Source organism: Daphnia pulex, chromosome 10 (genome assembly GCF_021134715.1).
Source record: "Daphnia pulex isolate KAP4 chromosome 10, ASM2113471v1".
In the NCBI taxonomy this organism is placed as follows: domain Eukaryota; kingdom Metazoa; phylum Arthropoda; class Branchiopoda; order Diplostraca; family Daphniidae; genus Daphnia; species Daphnia pulex.
The window spans coordinates 15,919,200-15,940,297 of record NC_060026.1 but is presented as its reverse complement, the minus strand read 5'-3'; the positions used below and the strand labels follow the sequence as shown (position 1 = coordinate 15,940,297).

Here is a 21,098-nt window from a genome sequence, read left to right as displayed (position 1 = left end):
ATTTTTCTCTCAATTGTTCCGTTCGTCCCAAGCAATATTTTCATTTCAATAGGTAATACGTTTGTTGCCTCCGGGTATTTCTCACATACGTGAAAAGAAAAAAAATAGAAAATTATGATTTCGGATGACATTGGAACGGATTGAAGCTGTCGCTAGGTGGGGTCCCCCCATTAACGGAATCTGGATCACCTTGGCTGTGTACTGTGTTGTATACCCTACGTGCGTCCTACTTGGATTGTTGTCCGAGCTAAATGTGTTGTCCTCCACCACCACCAAATGGCAAAGCCTACCCCCCTCTCTCTCTCCAAACAATTTATAATCTAGATTCCTCTTTTTCTCATTTCGTTCGTGATATAGGAGCCATCTAGGAAAAAGAAAAAGTATAAAAAGGGAAGACGACTAGACGCCTCACCTTCAGTCCATTCTCGTGAGTGTCTTGGATAACACGCACACAGCCAACCTCCATCCCGTAAGCCTCGTTATGTATATTTGTAGATTGTACTCGTGGAAAAAGTGGTTCGTTTTGAAATTTTGTTTTGCGGTTGACAATTTAGTCAAAAGGAGGAAATGAGCAAAAAAAGGAAACCGCAAAACATAACCGACAAACCAACGCTGATTACAACTCAGACTTTTTGTATTTCCCGTAACGGAAAAACAATTCTGTATGTTTCAGAGAGTTACAAAAGTATAGTCACATTATTTTCTTTTCAGTCCAACAAGGGTCGTTCGCCCAACAAGTTTCACTAGTTATTCCCCGCAAAAACCCGTAAGGCAATTTTATTTATTTCTAGATCCAGGACTAGAGCCAACAACTTTCACCTTTTTCCCAATACTTTTTTATTTTAAGTATCGTTAAGAATCACGACCCAAATATGTTTAAGACGAGTTCCATTTCGAAACTTCATTCCATTGATGAAGTGAATTTTTCAATTATTTCTTAATTGCATTGAAATTGATTTATTTTGGGTTGTCTGATTATTTGACGTTGATTGGTTGTTTCAGGGACTAACAATGAAAGCGGTACGAGTTCACTCATTCGGAGGTCCAGAGGTCTTGAAAGTCGAATCAGATGTCCCCATTCCCATCCACAGCGAGACCCAGGTAAATATTGACCATTGTCTTACAAAATTACTACCTTAATTTTTAATCGATTTTAAAATGTATAGGTTCTGGTTCGAGTCGGATCGGCCGGAGTCAATCCGGTGGACACTTACATCCGAATGGGATTATTCGCCCAGTTGCCAACTCTGCCGTACATCCCGGGACGTGACGGGTCGGGAACAATCGAAAAAGTCGGTTCCCAAGTGGAAACGCTCAAGGTTTGTCAAATAGTGTTAACCCCATTTAAAAGTTGGTTTTCCCAAGGACAGACAAGACATAATAGAGTCAGCAGGTCATTTTGATTTTTTAAAAATAAACCGGTTGCTCTCATTTGTCTTTTAGGGTTTCAAACTGAAAAATGTTTCATTTTTATTTTTTCATTTGATTTTTATTTCAGGTAGGAGATCGCGTGTTTTTCTCCGGGGCAAGCGGCTCTTACGCCGAGTACGTTGCTTGTGAATCGCACTCGGTTTACCACCTGCCAGAACGTCTCTCGTTCGCCCAAGGGGCAGCTCTCGGCGTCCCTTACTTCACCGCTTATCGCGCAATCTTTCTCAAGTACAACAACCATCGAAAACTCGTTTATTCTCTTTAATGGACCGTGTATGATTTGCTTTCCTTTTATTTTATTTTTTTTATCAGAGGAAAGGCCAGGCCCGGCGACCGAGTGTTGGTGCACGGAGCCAGCGGAGCCGTGGGTTTGGCGGCCTGTCAACTGGCCAAAGCGCACGGTAATTAGATTGACGTTTAAATTTGGTGTCAAATTTTAAAATGCAGTTTAGCGATATCAAGGCCAACATTCTATTTGTTTCGGTTTTGGCGCATGTATGTAGGAATGACGGTGTGCGGGACGGCCGGCTCCGAGTCAGGATTGGAACTGGTGAAGAAGAACGGGGCTCACCTTGTGTTCAATCACAAAGAGAAGGGCTACCTGGAGGAAGCGGCCAAAGCCGTCGGCGGCCAAGGCTTTGACGTCATCATCGAAAACGCATCTGACATCAATCTCGACAAGGATCTGACAGTCGTCGCTCCCAACGCTCGCATTGTGGTAATACGATCGAATCCGATTAACCTGATTTGATTGTTTGCGATTAACCTTTAACTTTTCCCTAACAGGTTGTTGGCAATCGAGGCAGCGTTGAAATTAGTCCTCGATACCTGATGGCAGAAGAGGCTTCCATCATTGGCTGCGCTTTATTTCGATCGACTCCGGTTTGTAATTTTATAATTTTTTTTTTTTATGGAAATTTGATGAATTTGAATTGATTCATTTTTTTATTTGTGCAGGAAGAATGGGTAGAGACGGCGGCAGCGGTGGTTTCCGGCTTGGATGTCGGTTTCCTATCGCCGTTCGTCGACAAGGAATATCCGATGGAAAATGTACAGGATTCTCACGCCGACGTCCTCAGTCACGAGGGTGGATCCCGCGGCAAACTCGTCCTGACCATCACGAAATAAAATTTTGTTATTTAAAAAAACTTTATTTGCTGGGAGATGGCGAAAAAATGTTTACTTTTTGCTATTAAATGGCGGTTTTAATTTGTTTACGGAATAATAAACAATGGATGTGGAAAAGTATGTTTAAAAAAAATCTGAATTGAATTATCTAGAAACCACGACGGTTATAAATTTGAAGGTTGTCAAACTTTTCCCTGTCCAACATCCGTTTTTCGGGTTGCCATGGCATTAGAAATATCTCACCATACCACCACATTTTCTATGGGGCATTACGTAACTGATGAAACCGCAGTAAATCTAAAATCTGATCAGTATAAACTAAAATTGTATTAGCTTGTTCCATGAAATTTGGTCCAAAGTCTTTTGAGCAAAATTTTTAAATTTGATTGCAAGGTCATTGCAACGAGGATAGGCGAGAAAAAATCGTTCAAGCAAAACGTTATGCAATTGTTTCCTGTCCCAGACAGTCTGGCACGCCCTAAATTGCACCTGAAAAAATACCTTTAATCGTCTGGCGCCCAAAATGAACAAAAGCTAGGTACAGAAAAAGAAGGATCGGGTAGCCAGCGGGGGATCTCTACCGGGGTATAAAAGGACTCCACCCCGATCATCTCATCGTCAGTTGTTTGGAAGCCTCTGTATCTTACGTAGTTACTTCCCTGGATTTTAATTTTAATTTTAAATTCAGTTTTAATCATCAGTCAACTTCAAAATGTTTCTCAGGTAAGTTCTCACTTCTTTTAATTGTTTAAAGTGTTTTAAGTGATTTTCTGGTAAATGTGAAAATTTAATTGTGGTTTATTGATAGATTGTGTCTCACTATTCTCCTGCTGAGTGTCGTCTCCGGTGTTCTTGGTGCCAGTGTGGCTGTGGACGTTCTCAATCCATTGGCGGCCATTGACAACGTTACCCTTTCCGATAATTCGACCAAGGCTCTGAACGTGAGCGACTCCAGTGCCCTTAAGATCCGAGATGTCGACGTTCAACTCAGAGTAATTATAGCTCAATTTCTATGTTTTTATTAGTTCCTCGGTATTAATGTTTAATTTTATTGTTTTAATAACAGGAAGCGGTGCCGATGTGTCAATGTACCTGTACAAATGTGACTGACATCGCTGGTGCCATCAAGAACGCGGCCAGTCTGGATATTTCGACAGACAAGGCCCAGGATGGAAGCGATGGCCGTTTTTTGAAGGTCCGCGATGTTGGCGCATTACAACCAAATGTAATTAGTTTTAAATCGTGTAGATTGCGACTGTGAATGTTGATTTTCATATCTGTTTAGTCACAGGGTTTCAATCTGTCTGTCAAGTTGACGGTTGGTAATGGAACCAGCTTGAATAACTCGACGGACAAGGCCGGCAATGGAAGCAGCAACTTCACTGTCCGCGCTAGCCTTCCGCCTTCCGTTGTGGCTCGAGATGTCGACGTTCAACTCAAGGTAATTTTCCCTTATGCCAAATTGAAACAATTATTTCAAATATACTCTTGAATTTAGAGTCTGGAAGCAAATGTCTCTGACGACTTGTCGGCTGTGAACTCTACTGTCAACTCCACTTCCGATTTGTCGATGGAAAATGCTTCCGCCATGGAGGAGCGTGGGATCGAAGATATTGTTCCATTTGACGATGTATAATGCAGTGGAAATTCTTTTAATTGTATTTTAAAATTTTAATCCGCTTTTAATTTGATAGGCGCTGTTTGGCGATGTTGCCAACATCTCGGAAATCGCCAGCGTCATTTTCGACTTTGACACGAAGACGAACGTCTCCCAGCCGAGCAACATTTCGTCGTTGATCGTGGAACGTGAAACTGATGTCGACATGACAGATTTGGAGGAATCCAACATGGATCTCGAGGGATTGCTTTCTTTGAGGGATAATAATTCTACTGAAAAGGTGAGCAACTCTTCATCCGAGTTGGAGAAATCTGAAGTCAAGAGCGGTCGAGGTGTGGTCGTCGTTGTGACATAAAAGATTGAGCTTATACTCTCTGCCATGTAAATATCTTCAGTTTGCTGATTAGTCAGTCGTATGGAGTTCATTAACCGCCTTGTATAAAGCATGTCTAGTTTTAAATAATGTACAGGAATGTAATGATTTATCCAAATGTAGTACACGATATTTTTAACTCTCGCTAGATTTCCATAGTATATCGTACGGGATCCTAAGTTGATAGGGCCTACTCCCATTTTTTCCGCGTATGCATTTTGGTAAGATATGGATTTTATTTGAATGGCCATTCGTTCGTCAGGACAGTTTGGTGTCCTCATAGAAATGGAGCTCAACATACGAACATTAGAAAGAACGAACGACACACTTGTCGTTGGGAAACGTTCCGCTGTTGAAACACTTGCGACTTAACATGCCAACTGTTTAGAGAAAAATCCGAATAAAAAAGCGACGATATTGTACCGACAAATCAGTTGAGCTCCAGACAGCATTTCCGTCTGCCCTTTTATTTCGTCGCTCATCAAAATGCGTCTCATCTTATGGGTATATTTCCATTTTCCATCTCTAAACTCTTAATTCATTTCGCTAACTGTTGACCTGATTTATTTTGAACGAGAATAGGCGATGGGTTTGTTCTCCCTCGTCGGGTTGGCAACTTCGAAAAATGGTAAATTATTTTTGTCATTTCTTTTTGGGGTGATTATAGTATAAATGTTTTGAATTTGCATATAATGTTACACGATGACGTGATGGCAGTGGCGGGTGGTAACGTGCCAAGCGTTTCAGTCGTCGGCGGAACGCCAGCTGCCGCTGGTGAATTTCCCTATTTGGTAAATTGTTGAAACCAAATTCAAATAATGCTAATTGTGTTCTCAATCACCACGAAAATGTTTCTTTCAGGCTGGTTTGAAATTGGGTTCGAGTTTTTGTGGCGGGATTTTAATTAGTCCAGTTCATGTCCTGACTGCTGGACATTGTTTGTACGGGTAAGAACTACTGAATGATTTTCCAGCAGCTCTATTTCAACTGACTTATTACTCTTGTTCTGTTTTGGCAGTAAAAGTCAAACAAGCGCCAGCACATTCACCGTGCGCCTAAACACGTTGGCGTATGACGGATCAACTGCCGGGATTGTTACCACAGGAGTCAAGAAATTCATCATTCATCCCAATTATAATCCCAACACCTTCGTAAGCATTCCATCATCCAGCTGACAACTCCTATACGATTTTCTATCAAATCTCTTGGCAATCATGAAGTCATTGACAGGATTTCGGTTGAGCGCGAAATTCAAATAACACGAGTCTCAATCAATTGTGTAGGAAAACGACCTCGGTTTGCTGGTCTTGAATCAAGCGGTCACGAATGTGAGCACCATCTCCTTCCCGTCATTAGCAACAGCCACCACGACGACGACGAAACCAGCCACAACCAAAGTGACCACGCCTTTTTGTTCGTGTACGTGCGCACCACCAACTACTAAATCCAAAGTGTCCCAGCAGGTCAAGACCACCAAAAAACCCAGCACAGTCCAAGCTCTGAGTGGTTACGCCAATATGAGTGCCGTCATCGCTGGATGGGGCTCAACATATTCAGGTACATAGAAACTTTCCGTTTGCGTTTGATTTGAATTCTTGATGGCATCAATTGTTTTTTAAATAATATAATCCACTTTGAAGGTGGACGGGTTTCACAGAAGCTGCTGAAAGCCAACGTCACCATCCAAGACAATTCGGTTTGCACTCGCCAATACGGCAGCGAGTTCAACGGAAACGCCATGTTGTGCGCATCCGCACCGGGCAAAGACACCTGTCAGGTGAGGTTGTTTTGTTTTTTTAGCAGAATACTGCTCCTCTGGGATTTCTGTTTTGAATCTGACAATCAATTCTATCAACAGGGTGACAGCGGAGGTCCGATTATTGTCAACGGAATTCTGGTGGGCACCACCAGCTGGGGTTATGGCTGTGCCAATCCTAATTATGCCGGAATCTATACCCGAATCACCACTTATGTCGACTGGATTCAAACAACCCAGGCCAACAATCCAGGATCAAAACAATTCAAACCCTATTTTTAAAAACAAATTGATGTCTATTTTGATTTGGACGTCATTCGTGAGTTTCATTTGCAAATGGATGACTTGTTATTGGTTATTAAACGCATACATGTTTGTCATGAAGTGCGCAATATAAATATTTGATTGGTCGAGTAATGACGGAATTATTGTGAAATTCCAACGTCAAATCAATATCGCCGCTAAATTTTGTCTGTGGTCGCCATAAGGAATCCTAATTATGGTAGCCGCAGATATTTAGTTTGATTCTATTATTTCATATCAATTAAAATTGATTAAAATTAAAAAAATAATTAATATAAAAAATATATTTTTTTATTTGATTATATATATAAATCTTCAGTTAACGCCCACCTCTTCCCACTTGTATACGTCCCCCGCTATTATTCCCTTGGTTCAAACTGAACGCTGTGGTTTGCACAGCTGGTTCGTGTTCGTTCATGCGGCAGAGGTAATCGGCCGGTATGAATTCAGTGCGTCAGCTCTACGCGCTACAATCACTCCAGACTATAGCGTGTATTACGCATTTCTCATTTAGAAAAGAACGAAGGCCAAGTGCCCAAGTTAAAGCGACAAAATTAAAAAAAAAAAGGGGGAACTTTATTAAAAATTTGTCGTTTTCGGGTTTTTTCACCTTTGGTTTTGTTAGGTCACCCATTCCTTTTGTTTTGCCCACCTTATTGCCTTTGGCAAGGACAAAACAAAAATGAACCGCGGTACCCATTGTCTGATGCAGCGACGCAAATTTTCATTCGTTAGTTACGGCTGAACTGTTGTCGAGTGTGTGCCAAGAGTCGCGTCTCAAATAATGATTTTATTTTGATAATTTATTCCCGAAAGAATAATGATAGATTCATTCTGAACAATTTACAATTATTGATTGGAAAAGTCGAATCGAATTCCAGGGTCATCAAAGTGACGCCATGTTTTGAAAACAGTGGCCGAAACACCAAGCCCCTTTATTACGCCCATTATACATACTTGCAGATGATGTAAGAAACTGATTGCTTTTATATTATTGCATTAGACTAATCTGAATGACGATAGTATATGTTTTAGAATGACAACGTTTCTTCAAGTGAACCAAAAGACCAATTTATTTTCTTGCATCTTGTAGGTATATCTTGCCGTATCTTGCATCAGGTCGTACTCACACCCAAATAGGATAGCGGCTGCACGGGAAATGCCAACGACTATTCAAATAACGCACAGCGCCAACGAGTACCTTATACGAGGACGAATAACAAGTGTTGTTATAGAAAGAATCTTACCAGCTACACACCTGCGACGCACCTGTTTCATTGGAGTGATGGTCCTTTGCAACCACCTCTTTTTTATTTGGTTACTACTTGTTTTTTCGATAACCCCCCACCCCACTTTTTGGTCAATTTCTATGTGCAATTGTGAAGTGAAGTTCTGTTCCAAACCGGATGTTTTTCATTTCGGAACTGCTCTTGCCACATGTTTTTTATTGGGAATGTGCGTCAACGACGAAGTTGAAGGACCCCGACGAGCGTCATCACAATAACCCCTCTCCCATTGGAAAACGATGGCTTAGCTACTGCGTTGGTTAGTTGAAATTTATTGGAGCGTTCGTAATTTCAAACAACTGCTCTATATAGAACTACATGCTAATGGAAATATAAGTGGAACATTTTATTTCAATGCTTCTATCGCCCCGTCATTACCACCTGTTGATGAAATTCCGAATAAAAGTGGCCCAATCTGACCCAAGTTTCAACAGTAGCTGACAGCAGGTCCTCTCCAGCCACATCTACCTACAACGTCGGTCACGATGCATTTCGCTTTATCGGTAATCTATAAACAAATTTATTTCACATTTCCACTGGGTTTTTAATTTTGTCATTTGAGAATCTTCTGTCATTATTAGTTTATTTATTAACGTTGTTTTGCGTCTGCTTTAAACGTGTAATTTAGATTATAGCTTCGCTTTGCCTTATCGGATTGGCCCATTCCAAATCCGTGGCTCAATTCAGCACTGACGGCAAAGGTAAATGAGCGTTTGAAGAACCAAAAAATGATATTCGATTATCTATAATTTATTTGAATTTGATCGAAGGGGGCAAAATACCAACCATTTCAATCGTCGGCGGAACACCAGCTGCCCAAGGCGAATTTCCTTATGTGGTAACTCAAATTGCTTTTTGTTTTTTTTAAAATTGAGAATTGTGTCCGTTTGTGTTATGATTTACTAATGAAATTGTGTGGCCGCTGCAGACTGTCTTGCGCCTAAAAAATTACCTATGCGGTGGCTCTTTGATTGGACCTTCCCACGTCCTGACGGCGGCGCATTGTTTAGAAGCGTAAGAGAATTCTAGATTTGGTATTTAATCCTATTCAAATGCATTATAAACGACTTTCTGTTTCTGGCTGTTTGATCAGATTTACTCAGGCAAACGTGACTAGCTTTAACGTGCTGATCAACACGTTGTCGGTGAACGGTGGCGGACCCAACTCCGTCACCAAAGGAGTGAAGAAATTCATCATTCACGAAGCCTACAACCCTAGAAACAACGTGAGTATAAAAAATATATTTGTTGGTTACTTATTAGTAAAGCTAATCCACGCACAATTGCTAATTATTCTACAACGAATAATCATCTACAGGACAACGACGTCGCTCTGTTGGTTCTGAGTTCCCCAGTTGCTGCCAACAGCTCTTTCCTGAATCTTCCAACTGATCAAGCAGCAACCACATTAAAACCAACAACTGGCAAACCCACTACGATGACCACTACTAAACCAATTACAACTAAAGCTCCAGCGTGTTCGTGCACGTGTCCAACCACCACCACCAAAAAACCCGTTACCACCAAAACCACCAAAAAACCCGTTGCCGTTACCGTCAAAACCACCAAGAAACCTGCCGTTCTCCGAGCTTTCAGCACTTACACTAACGTGTCGGCCATCATTGCTGGATGGGGAACAACGTCATTCGGTACAAATTCTTATTCGCCTATGTTTCATGGGAAATGAAATCATCATCTTTGTTTGACCCAAATGAAATAGGTGGCAGCATTTCGTCGACGTTGCTCAAAGCTAACGTCACCATCCTGGACAATTCGATATGCTCTGGTCAATATGGGTCGACATTCGTCCCGGCTAACCAGTTGTGCGCTGCTGCTCCGGGTAAGGACACTTGCCAGGTGAGTCTTTCTCGTGATTATTTTTAAAGATAGGCCAATTTTACTAAAAATTTTAAAATTGCCTACAGGGTGATAGCGGTGGACCCGTTATTGTTAATGGAGTTGTCGTTGGCATCACCTCCTATGGCAATGGTTGCGCTGATCCTGATTTCGCTGGCGTCTACACCCGTGTCTCGTCTTACGTTGGCTGGATTCAAACAACCCGAGCCAACAACCCATGATAATCATCGTAGAGTACACCAATCAATTTCATCCAGTTGAGGTGACAGATGAACTATGCACTTATCGTAGCATTTTGGGTATATTTACAGTTTTACACAGATTTCCAGTTTTACTTTGTGCAATTTTTAATGGTGTTGGGTGCATATGAAAAGTCCTAATACAATATTTTTCCAATGTCTTATTAGAGTTTCATTTATCCACAGAATAAGTCGAATATCATCGTTAAAATTTGCTGATTTTAAAATATATTTAATGGTTTCTGTCTTTTATTTACAAAATAATCTTTCGTCGCAAATGTCAATACCTGTAATTAGCGCAACGAAAGATTTCGTTTGCAATAGTCATTAGTCAATATCAATAATTAGTTGCTTAGCGCAATGCGCAAATAAAGATTTCGTCGCAATAGCCAAAATGGATACAGCTTATTGTTACATCTTAGAGTTGGTTCGACGCATGTGGTGCGTGGAGCGTGGTCCAGCAAAAGTTTTAGTTTCAATAGACTTTACCTGAAAGTTGAAACTATACCAACGCTAAAAAACCACTCGTTACACCGCCAGTTCAAGAGTGTTTGTCTGGTGACATTGTTTAGGGTTTCTCCAGCTCGAGCTGTCTTCCTAATCATTTTGTGTGCAGCGTCATGCTTTTGCTTTCATTAATAATTTGATTTGAACACTCTGTTTGGTGTGGTTTGTGGGTGTGTGTGTTTTTACTTTTCAGTATAGTGTGAGTACGAGTTGAGTATGACTGTAACACATTGCTGGGTATTATTTCAGGTAACATTTTTAATTCAATGTACCTATAGTCAATTCAAAAGATTGTTTGCCGTAAAATTATTGTAAAAATTAATATTCATCAATTAAAATCTATATCCTATACCAATTCTAGGCATTGGCATGACAAAAATGGACACAAAGCATGACGCTGCCCACAAAGTGATGCTTCAGAAAAGGAAGACAGCTCGAACTGGAGAAATACTAAACAATGTCACCAGACAAACTGGCATCAAAATGTCCACCATCCTGTTAAAATCAACCCAAAAAACTTGCCTTCAATCTCAGAGCCTTATTAAACAGCACTTACACTACCATGTGGGACACAATTGAGGCTGGATGGGAAACAACCTTGTTAGGTATACAACTTCTTTTTCGCCTGTATTTTTTTATGGAAAATTATTTCTTAATGTTGTTTTACTAATATCAAAAGGTGACAGCATTTCGTCCAAGTTGCTGAAAGCTAATGTTACAATCTTTGGACAATTTGATGCTGCACGTATCCAGCAATTTGTGCCTACACAAGTTTCCAGTTTTATTTTGTGAAATTTTGTATGGTGTGTTGTGTGCACATGGGAAGTCCTAATACAATGTTTCATTGGACCCATTAAATTATTTGAAACCAAATTATTAATGTGGCAGAATGTCAAGTTGTAAAGTCAAGCTGCAGGCTCTTCTGATCGAGGGCCCATTCCCCGTAAAGTAACACTAGCTGGGGGTTTCACTGTGCCAATTTTATTGTTTCAGTGTGTAAACCCTATTCCTTGCTTTCCTTGTCTAGGTTGCAAACACTCAGACCAAGAATCCTGTGCTCCAGTACCCTTCAGTCTCCACTTTGAATACCTAAGTGGATTACACGTGGAAGTGGAAACCATTAAGTGGATAACATCAAGAACGCGGCCAGTCTCGATATTTCGACAGACAAGGCCCAGGATGGAAGCGATGGGCGTTTTTTGAAGGTCCGCGATGTTGGCGCATTACAACCAAATGTAATTAGTTTTAAATCGCGTAGATTACGACTGTAAATGTTGATTATTTTTATTGTCTAAGTCACATGGTTTTAATCTCTCTGTCAAGCTGACGGTTGGTAATAGAACCAGCTTGAATAATTCGATGGACAAGGCCGGCAATGGAAGCAGCAACTTCACCGTCCGCGCTAGCCTTCCGCCTTCCGTCGCCGCTCGAGATGTCAAAGTTCAACTCAAGGTAATTTTCCCTTATGCCAAATTGAAATATTTATTTCAAATGTATACTTGAATTTAGAGTCTGGAAGCAAATGTCTCTGACGACATGTCGACTGTTTACTCTACTGTCAACTCCACTTCCGATTTGTCGATGGAAAATGCTTCCGCCATGGAGGAACGTGGGATTCCAGACATTGTGTCATTCGACGATGTATAAAATTCAGTTATTTCTTTTTATATAAACTTAATTAAATATTGCTATTCGATTAAATTTGACAGGCGCTGTTCGCAGCCAAGATTTCCGTCTGCCCGCTTCATTTCGTCGCTCATCAAAATGCGTCTCATCTTGCGAGCCGGTCCAGTGTGTCGTCACGTTGGCGCAGATTTAAATCTGTTGTGCCGCGAAGCCCTCTATCTTTCATTGGTAACATTTTAATAATCATTTACTCCAGACGAAGCTGATGTTCAATTCATTTTAGGGACAGGATCGATGCCAATTGACACTCAAAGAATGGAAGGCAGCTATTGGTCGTGTTAGGCCATCCGCTATGCGAGAAAGTACCGGAAGTGGCGAGGTAACAACTTTGACGTTTATCCCCCGAAAAAAAAACTATTTCAAAATTAAATGTCATCATGGAGGACGTGACATTGTTCTCATAGGCACACGAAACCCATCGCGAGGTGATCAATATACATCATGGTGCGCTGTCGTTTCGAATCAAAAGTTGCTAGGCAGAGTTGGTGTGTATAAATATAAACTTGGACGAGAAAATCGGACGCAAAAATATGCCCAGCAAAGAACTTGGAGTACGTGAATGAAATGACTTTCCGTCCCATGTATGTATATATATATTATTCCAACCGTAGAGTTTAGTAGTAGACGTACTATTTGTACTACACCACATTCTTTTTCCTTCTCCCGAGCCGTTGATTTTGTTGTTATTGGAAAAAAAGGAACTGATGGGTTTTCAGCCTCAAGTGTGGAGGAGAGAAAACAAACAAAATGGAGAGTCTATTTGTATTATTTTTAGTCTAATTGCTTTCACAAGCTGTAAGACGTCAAGCGCATTATCGGCCTATTAGTAGCCCGATGATTACTCGACTGGAAAACGCTCCTTTGAAACGATCGATAAATAATCATCTTTTTTATTATTATTATTATTATATGATTCCTTTTTCCAGATAGTGATGATAATTGGCATTATGAGCGTCTACACTTTCCAGCCCGGATGGTCGTCAACTTTGACAGCCTTTTACGCCGCAGGGGAAGCGGAAGAATCCTACAATGAGGTCGTCACATATCCGATCATTTCACCTTCTCTTCCAGAAAGCTACACGCTGGTTGATGACGACCGACCGTATTTTTTACGTTCCTACCCAACGACTTGAGCTGTTTTACGACCGGGACGGATTTGATGAAAAGCAGCAGCTCTCCCCCGGGTTCCAGTTGCACCTGTTTGGTGGGTTTTTACGGACGTGATTGTGGCATACCGGGCCCAGTCTGGCACTCTTGTCAGACTTAAAACAATTGTTCCGATTTGAAAGTATACGGAAGACGCCACGTCGTCTCATCCACGGACTAAACATCAACCACGAGCTCGAATTCTTTCAAGTTCGACTCGAAGAAGTGGGTGATGTGTTGGATGTTGTTATCGTTGGCGAATCTAATCTGACGGCTGGAGGGGATGCGAGCCCATTGTACCTACTGCCGGAACTTCGCAAGGGATTCATGAGCGGCTTCCAGCACAAAATTATCCACATCTTCATCGATCACTTCCCACCTGAGGGACTGACAGACGGGTGGTTTGCAGAAACATTTATACGTGACTACATGGGCCAGGAAGGCCTTAAACGCATCAAAGGTTCGTTTCCTGTCAGTTTTTATTCCAGCCTATTCGATATCTATTCTAAAAAATTTTAACTTTGACGGACGGATATTTTTTTGTTCTTGTTGTTGCTGGGGCGGTTTCAGGTATTCGAGATGACGATCTATCTTTGTTGCTGGATGCTGCCGACGAGATTCCCGATAGGAACGTCTTGCTCTTTTTGAAGCTTTACGATGGTTATCCGGAACCGATTGCCTTGACTTTGCGTTGGTCCATCTATGGTTTCTTCTGGAAACGATCCGTCAGTGATTCGCCGCACGTTGAAGACGTCACTCGTATCGTGGCCATTTCTACAATGCGGATGATTCGTCAAATCTACGACGGCAAGGTAATGAGCATCCGCCGTAATTACCTCACGACCGAACCACTGCTAAGCCGAGTGGAGACTTACAAGAAGAGCGGCCATCCTGTCAAGGAGTGGAACATTGACGAGGTTGGCGCTTACGCCGGATTCCATTGTTCCTGGTGCTACAGTCCGGAAGGAATCAAGCTCAAATTAACGTTGGCCCAAAAGGACGATAAACCGCGATGGGGTGACTTTCCTGATAAATTAGATCTCGGATACATTTCTGGATTGATCCAAAATGGACGCTGGTTCGACAATTCACAACCATTCTTCCTAGTCAAGCCGGAACAGGATCCCCTCTATGCGCCTGCTTACATTCTAAAGCACAAAAATAGTTTTCATTACTTGTTGGATCCACCATCTTCAAACAAGACGACCAGTTCAACTTGACTTGTGTCAAGAGTCCCTGGGCAAGAGGAGTTTTTTTTGCCATGTTATCGATTTTTGCGTCGTTTTTTGCTCCGTACTACCTGCAGGTAATTTTATACATAGAAAATCTTACGCCCATTAGAAATTTCATCATTTCCCCTATTCTCCCAATTTTCCCGATTTCCCAAGTTCCCATAGCCTCATTCTCAAGGATCATTCGTATGGCTCCGAGAAGTCCACCCCCGCCCACCCCCAACTCGTCGTCAACCAGATTTTCTTCACTCTAGATTTTCCAGCTCTAGTTATTCTAGCCAATGTTCTCTAAAACAACTAACCAAAAAACATGGAAGCCAAGATATTTGTCAAACAAAAAAACCAAATCAATTTTATTCAAGTGAACCAAGGGAAAACATTTTCGCCGATTTTTCCCCTTATATTTCCCCCATTTTCCCCCGATTTCCCATCGACTGAACCAGGGGAAAAAGAGTCATCGGCATCCCTTTTATTGGGGTTTTAAAATTTTTTTACATGATATGGGTCGTGGAAGCGATCCAATTCCCAAAACTTCCAATTCATCCAATTCCTAACATGCTTTGAATACAGCTGAACCAAACCGTTCATCAACTTTATGTCGTCTTTAGACGACGTGTTTTTTTCTGTTTATCTTCATTCGCATTTTATTTAGTATTTAAGCATTGTTGAGACATCCAGAGATGGCCAGCAGCAAGCCCGGCTGGGCGGCGGACTCTTTTTTTCAATTGAACCCTGATTTTCCCCAAACATTTCCCTGTTTTCTTCAATTTTCCCTTTTTCCCTATTTTCCAAAAGATTTTCTAGCCCTAGTTCTTAAAAACAACTTACAAAAATATGGAAGCGAAGGTAAGTCATTTGTGATTTGTAAAACAATGATTTGTGATGTAAAATAATTTAAATTTCGTTTTTAGAAATTTTGTTGCTTCCTTATTGCATTTATCAAATACCAATCTGCATCCAGCCAGCCAACAGTCGAATTGGAAAAATTGGAAAGCAAATTCTCTTCTTCGAGATCCAGGAGCCCGAAAAACCTATGTATCCGAGCAATATTTGTCCGCGATCTGATCGCTACGGACAGCAAAGAAAACAACCAACTCCTCCTGATTGACTCCCGTGGTTGCCCAACCAACCTAGAAAGAATGGGACCCATCAACTCCGAGGACGGAACTTCAATCACCCTCCTTGCGAATATTAAAGCCTTCAGGTATTCCCCAATTTCTTTTTTCATTAGCACTATTTCTGCTAACCATTTCAATCTCCTCCCAAAACCCTCCCTCAAAATTTCACGGCACGCGTCACGACCTGCTGCCTCACCTTGCGAGGCCGTCCATCATGTGACCAAGCCGACTCTTTGTTCAAGTGCCGTCACCCACCCACCCAACCCTCGTCACCCAACCACCCACCCACCAAAGTGGGGTGGGTGCTAACATGTATGGATGAGATGTTTAATTGCCAATGACAATAGTAAAAAAAAGATGTGGCCAACGCCCCTCCCTCAGAAAAAAAAAGATGACATGACATCATAACTTTGCCAGCCCAATTTTCAATTTTATCATCAATTTTTGCTAAGTTAAGACAGTCGCTTCACCACTACACCACATTTCACGTATTACATCTAGATATAAATAGCCGGTGTACGCGGAGCATTTAACAGTGTTGTACACCAAAATGTGCCTCTTTTATTTTTCCCATTCACCTGTCTTTTTTTTTCCCTTCCGCCCTCGGGGGCTGTTAAGATATGGAGGTCAGTCTTTAATTTGACTGGCAGAGTATTCACATGTCTCCTGGGCTGAAATGATCGATGACATTTCGATTGACGTAATAGGAATTGGGTCCGGTTTCGTTAAGTCCCAATGACGACCATCTCCCCCCCCCCCCTTTTTTTATTTGCAGTTTCGTAAACGACGGATTCGTGACATACTCTCCCCCTCCTCCGTGTTTTTGTTGCGGCTATTCCTCATTAATTTCAGACACATGCCGTTCGATCCGGTTCGATCAGCAATCGATCACGGCGACACCAATTCCAAACCGATAGCCATTTGCGTACGTCGACGCAAAAGTTGAAACAGCCGATCAACTCTGGGTGGAGATGATCGGAAATTTTGGTAAGGTATTACCCATGGCTGACTACAGTGACCACCACTACTTTATAGTGAAAAAAATCCAAAGCCAACAGTAGAATTGGTAAATTGGAAAACAAATCTCATAACGGAGTCAACAAGAAATGATGAAATACACCCGTATAAACGTTCAAGCTTGGCGACCCGCTCAGTCTCTTCTTCGAGATCCAGGAGCCCGAAAAACCGGGGGGAAATCGGGGCAATATTTCCCTTTGGTTTGGTAATTGGTTCACTTGAAAAGATATTCCTTGATTCTGTAACCCCCTTTTTTCTTCAATTTTCCCTTCTATTTTTGTTTTCATTAGCACTATTTCTGCTAACCTTTTCCATCTTCTCCCAAAACCCTCCCTCAAAATTTCACGGCACGCGTCACGACCTGCTGCCTCCTCACTTGCGAGCCCGTCCATCATGTGACCAAGCCGACTCTTTTTTCAAGCGCCGTCACCCACCCACCCAACCCTCGTCACCCAACCACCCACCCACCAAAGTGGGGTGGGTGCTAACATCTATGGATGAGATGTTTAATTGCCAATGACAATAGTAAAAAAGATGTGGCCAACGCCCCTCCCTCAGAAAAAAAAGATGACATGACATGTCATAACTTTGCCAGCCCAATTTTCAATTTTACCACATTTGCCTGATTTTGATTTGAAAAACGGATTCACATCAAAATCAGTCAAAAATGTTTCAAATGGAAAATTGGGGCGACACATCCGCTCCCCGTGGCTGGTGGTGGCCAAATGAGCCCAACGCTGAGAGTTTTCTGGAGCCCGGCTTCGCCTAATACAACGAAATCGCAATCGGATCCACTTCGAAATTCGATCCGAGCCAACCGAACAATAGAGTCGGGTCCGTGCCTCCGTGCCCCTATAGTCGAGACTCGAGACAGACGCCAATAAATCTGTGTGGACAAGCCAAAAAACAAACAAAACGTGTTTTTTTGGCTTGTTTAGGGATATGTTTTGAAAACATATCCGGAAGTAATGGAAAGAGAAAATGGAAACGTTAACCAGGGTTAAATTGCCGGAAAAAAACACGAAAAAACACGGAGAGCTTTAACTCAAAATTTCCTAAGTGCATGATCAAATTTCTTCCTAGCTTAAGGTTTGTTGTATTTTAAACTATTCATAATAACTTATTTATAAATATTAAATATGTGAAAAAGCAACCTGCTCAAACAATTTTTACAGAAAAAGTAGTGTTCAGCAACACCCCAGTTTCGTCTGATCTTCTGGACTTATGTTTTTTTCTCAGGAATTTTTAGAGCATTGTTTGTTGTAAATCAAAGCCAAATTATTTAATTTTTATTTAAACATTAAAATGGATTTACTTGGATCGATTTTAAATAAAATGACTAAGCCTCCGACTGTAGGTGAACAGCAAAAGAAAGCTATTCAAAGTAAGTTTTTTCTTCATCCTTTTATGTTTTATTGATAGGAATACTTGTGCAGTTCTTGTGTTTCATTCATTCATTTACACTTTGTTTTCGTTAACAGAGCAACGAGAAGATATACTCAAAAGACAAGAACAAGAAAGGGTGCAGCTTAAAAATTTTCAGAAAAAAGTGAGTCAAAGTTTTTTGCGTAATTATAAATTCCTGTTTTTAGAATCAAGTTCTCGTTTAACTCCACATTTGTATTGACAGATAGAGGCTAATATAGACAGTTTTGCTAAAGATAATACTCTGGAGAAATTAACTTTGCAGCCCATGAACAAAATGCAGCGCAGCATAGTGTATGTGTAGAAACGTTTTGTGCCAACATTATTTCGATGATGCTTAATTTTTTATGTTTACCAAAACACAGCCATGAAATTGCTGAGACTGCAGGCCTTTCTGCATTTTCATTTGGGGAAGAAGATGTTGACAGACATGTGGTTGTCTATAAAAAAGAATTTACTCCAGGCCCAGATGAATTAAATGCTTACAGAAAGGGTATACCATGGAATCCAGATTCAGTCAAACAGGTATATTTCAAAGCTATTATTATTCTGAGTGAACTAATAAGGAATTGATCTTTTGTAGAATCCCGAACCTGAAGATGAGGAGGACGAGCAACCAGCTTCAAAAAGTGACAGTACAGTATCGTCAGCTCAATATGTTAACAAATACGATCGGTTAATCGGTAATTTAAATTAAGCACAACAAAACGCCCTACGTACTAAATTTTGACATCTACTAGGTAAAGAAGCAGTAAAAGATGCTGTTAAAGTTACTCAGGTAAATCGAAAATACGGTTTTGTTTCATCCGAGAACAAAAAAGATCAACGCTCCATCGAGCAAACATTGGCCGACATTCGTGCCAAAAAAAGGCAGAAGACGGAGTAACTTCACCAAGAGGATTTCTCCAACATCCGCATGTGAATATTAGTTTACCATTCGAATTATGTATTGTATTGGACTGCAATTCAATTTGACTAACCACAATCCTCTAAAATGTACGCGCAAGTACAATGTGTTCACGGTAAAGAAAAAAAGAATCGATAAAAAAGGAATTTGCTCGATATAAAAAATATTCTAGAATCATTTTGTTTGGGGATACAAAATTTAAGTCTTACAATTAAAAATCAAAATAACTTATAGATGTTTTATACTTGAAGGTAAATCGGTAAAATAGTAATGCGCCATCGCGTCATCTGCAGAAATCCGAAGAGCAGGATTGCACAGTAATAATTTCTATGGAATTCAAAAGGGAAGTCAGAAAAAAGTTGAGAAATATCAAAATTATAGTCAATACCTGAAGTAAATCTCTGCCTTTGGGACTCATTTTTGGAACAACTTGCGCGAAGCTACTTGTTGGTTGATAGATGGGTAATGGCTTGTAGTCTGGCAGTTGAGATATACCAGGCCAAACTTCTTCGTTTGGAGTTCCTATCGATTAATTTAATTATTAAATAATTGCCCTCCGTAAACCACTTTAGAATTCCGTACCAAGTAACTTGAATATCCGTTTGAGTTGGTCATCAATATCGCTTCCAGGAAAAAGGGGTCGCCCCGCGTTGGCAAGTTCTAAAAAGAATGAGAGATGTAATACTGATCACGAAATTGAATAGGACAGCAAACGTTACCAGCAAATATGCAGCCCGCAGACCACATATCAATGGAAGTAGTATACAGCTTGGCACCAAATAAAACATCGGGAGGTCTATACCACTGATTTTTACAAATTGTTAGATATGTTTGTAATTTTTAGAATTCAAATTATTATGTATATTACCAGTGTAACAACCTCAGCCGAATAACAACGGACAGGAATACCAAATGCTCTTGCTAAGCCGAAATCTGCAAGCTTCAGCTCACCGTTCTAAAAATAAATTGATTGTAAGTGAACGCAAATTTTTAAATACTCATCCTAAAAAAAAGGGTTAATATCATCTGGGTAAGCTAAAAATGCCCCAAAACTTAAACATTACCTTATTAATCAACAAGTTTTGAGGTTTGAGATCTCTGTGCAAAACATTTTTACTGTGGCAGAATGCAAGACCTCTTAAAAGTTGATACCTTCAGACAAAGGAGAAAATTAATTAACAGCAAATTTTTTGTGCACAAAATGGATGTCTTACATCAGTGATTGGACTTGCTCACTGTCTATCTCCCCATTCAAGCTATCAAAGTATTTCTTCAAATCCTGGTCACAGTGCTCAAATACTAGGGTTAACTTTGTATCACTGTGGAGGACATCATGTAATCGAACCTGTTGGTTATTTAGAAATGTGCTTAGTATAGAAAGTGTACAGAATTGTGCTAATGAAAGAAAAACTCTCACTATATTACGGTGCTTAAGTTCTTTCAATAAGCATATTTCTCTTAAGGCACTTGATGGAACCCCCTATGCCAGAAAAATGAAATAAAATGAAAAGTGCTTGGTGTGATTGATCAATAATATAAAGTGACATACCTCATCATCATCATCCTATTATTGAATTTTTCAAATAAAAATGGTTAGTTTAAAATAATCATATATAAAGAAATGTGTTATATACTTACAAGCCTGACACGTTTCAGAGCCACAATTTCCTGATTTTCTCTATTTTTGGCCTTAAACACAGTACCATATGTTCCTATTGAAATGTAAGAAAGTGATGGAGATTAATTCCTTGCTAATTTCACTACACACATGTGAAACGTCTGTATGCTTTTAATCCTCAGTGTCGGTTGGAAAACAAACATGTACGGGAAAATTACCTTCGCCAATTTTTTCTAATTTTTCATACTTCTGCATTATAGAACAATAAATCCCGTTGATTCTCGGGAAACTCTTAATCAACTTAAAACAAAATTAAAACACTCTCGCAGTCGCACTCACAAAGCGTTTTTGTTTTTGTTTTTTTATTGTTATGGCAGACGCCGGCAGGATCAATCTTGACAGTTTCTATTGAGACTTGCAATTTCCAACGCTAGATGGCGAAAGATTTTCG

General features: G+C 40.6%; 6 protein-coding genes and 2 long non-coding RNA genes across 15 annotated transcripts; 7 read left to right on the top strand and 1 right to left on the bottom strand.

Annotated features, from left to right (window-relative positions):
- Positions 1-310: 310 nt before the first annotated feature.
- LOC124205718 (quinone oxidoreductase-like) lies at positions 311-2,676 on the top strand. 4 transcript variants are annotated; one of them, XM_046603204.1, is made up of 9 exons: positions 402-469; positions 712-766; positions 1,003-1,101; positions 1,167-1,319; positions 1,499-1,659; positions 1,744-1,832; positions 1,935-2,149; positions 2,218-2,313; positions 2,389-2,676. In XM_046603204.1, the coding sequence occupies exons 3-9, from the start codon at positions 1,012-1,014 to the stop codon at positions 2,557-2,559; spliced, it is 975 nt and encodes a 324-aa protein (XP_046459160.1). In that variant the 5' UTR covers positions 402-469; positions 712-766; positions 1,003-1,011; the 3' UTR covers positions 2,560-2,676. The 4 variants fall into 4 exon arrangements, with proteins under 4 accessions (XP_046459159.1, XP_046459160.1, XP_046459161.1 ...); XM_046603203.1 differs by lacking the exon at positions 712-766 and having other exon boundaries at positions 311-469; XM_046603205.1 differs by having other exon boundaries at positions 416-469; positions 712-1,101.
- Positions 2,677-3,163: 487 nt separating this feature from the next.
- Positions 3,164-4,694, top strand: LOC124205722. Of its 2 annotated transcripts, none has more exons than XM_046603211.1 (6): positions 3,164-3,282; positions 3,368-3,551; positions 3,626-3,784; positions 3,851-4,000; positions 4,058-4,189; positions 4,254-4,694. In XM_046603211.1, the coding sequence occupies exons 1-6, from the start codon at positions 3,272-3,274 to the stop codon at positions 4,530-4,532; spliced, it is 915 nt and encodes a 304-aa protein (XP_046459167.1). In that variant the 5' UTR covers positions 3,164-3,271; the 3' UTR covers positions 4,533-4,694. The 2 variants fall into 2 exon arrangements, with proteins under 2 accessions (XP_046459167.1, XP_046459166.1); XM_046603210.1 differs by having other exon boundaries at positions 3,845-4,000.
- Positions 4,695-4,961: 267 nt separating this feature from the next.
- Positions 4,962-6,723, top strand: LOC124205721 (trypsin-like). The gene is made up of 8 exons (XM_046603209.1): positions 4,962-5,054; positions 5,133-5,178; positions 5,268-5,341; positions 5,412-5,497; positions 5,569-5,701; positions 5,834-6,107; positions 6,191-6,327; positions 6,409-6,723. Exons 1-8 carry the CDS (start codon positions 5,037-5,039, stop codon positions 6,586-6,588), a joined length of 948 nt encoding a protein of 315 aa, XP_046459165.1. The 5' UTR covers positions 4,962-5,036; the 3' UTR covers positions 6,589-6,723.
- Positions 6,724-7,339: 616 nt separating this feature from the next.
- LOC124205720 (trypsin Blo t 3-like) lies at positions 7,340-10,143 on the top strand. 3 transcript variants are annotated; one of them, XM_046603207.1, is made up of 10 exons: positions 7,340-7,577; positions 7,703-8,154; positions 8,302-8,398; positions 8,524-8,596; positions 8,666-8,733; positions 8,824-8,909; positions 8,989-9,121; positions 9,214-9,544; positions 9,616-9,752; positions 9,821-10,143. In XM_046603207.1, exons 3-10 carry the CDS (start codon positions 8,381-8,383, stop codon positions 9,971-9,973), a joined length of 999 nt encoding a protein of 332 aa, XP_046459163.1. In that variant the 5' UTR covers positions 7,340-7,577; positions 7,703-8,154; positions 8,302-8,380; the 3' UTR covers positions 9,974-10,143. The 3 variants fall into 3 exon arrangements, with proteins under 3 accessions (XP_046459163.1, XP_046459162.1, XP_046459164.1); XM_046603206.1 differs by having other exon boundaries at positions 7,343-7,577; positions 7,703-8,398; XM_046603208.1 differs by lacking the exons at positions 7,340-7,577; positions 7,703-8,154 and having other exon boundaries at positions 8,669-8,733.
- A 189-nt stretch (positions 10,144-10,332) lies between these two features.
- Positions 10,333-12,114, top strand: LOC124205723. The gene is made up of 4 exons (XR_006879451.1): positions 10,333-10,747; positions 10,860-11,103; positions 11,178-11,950; positions 12,008-12,114. It is a non-coding gene; the product is annotated as an uncharacterized LOC124205723 (long non-coding RNA).
- A 74-nt stretch (positions 12,115-12,188) lies between these two features.
- LOC124205725 lies at positions 12,189-13,916 on the top strand. 2 transcript variants are annotated; one of them, XR_006879453.1, is made up of 4 exons: positions 12,209-12,352; positions 12,414-12,765; positions 13,111-13,790; positions 13,901-13,916. It is a non-coding gene; the product is annotated as an uncharacterized LOC124205725 (long non-coding RNA). The 2 variants fall into 2 exon arrangements; XR_006879452.1 differs by lacking the exon at positions 13,901-13,916 and having other exon boundaries at positions 12,189-12,352; positions 13,111-13,876.
- Positions 13,917-17,574: 3,658 nt separating this feature from the next.
- On the top strand, positions 17,575-19,260 carry LOC124205710 (sperm-associated antigen 7 homolog). The gene is made up of 7 exons (XM_046603192.1): positions 17,575-17,786; positions 17,873-18,081; positions 18,179-18,246; positions 18,328-18,416; positions 18,488-18,647; positions 18,706-18,805; positions 18,863-19,260. The coding sequence occupies exons 2-7, from the start codon at positions 18,003-18,005 to the stop codon at positions 19,006-19,008; spliced, it is 642 nt and encodes a 213-aa protein (XP_046459148.1). The 5' UTR covers positions 17,575-17,786; positions 17,873-18,002; the 3' UTR covers positions 19,009-19,260.
- Positions 19,052-21,045, bottom strand: LOC124205708 (cyclin-dependent-like kinase 5). The gene is made up of 11 exons (XM_046603191.1): positions 20,866-21,045; positions 20,668-20,741; positions 20,579-20,593; positions 20,447-20,509; positions 20,244-20,374; positions 20,094-20,181; positions 19,898-19,984; positions 19,749-19,833; positions 19,612-19,689; positions 19,418-19,551; positions 19,052-19,356 (listed from the first exon to the last, which is right to left on the bottom strand). Exons 1-11 carry the CDS (start codon positions 20,900-20,902, stop codon positions 19,258-19,260), a joined length of 891 nt encoding a protein of 296 aa, XP_046459147.1. The 5' UTR covers positions 20,903-21,045; the 3' UTR covers positions 19,052-19,257.
- Between the last annotated feature and the right edge of the window lie 53 nt (positions 21,046-21,098).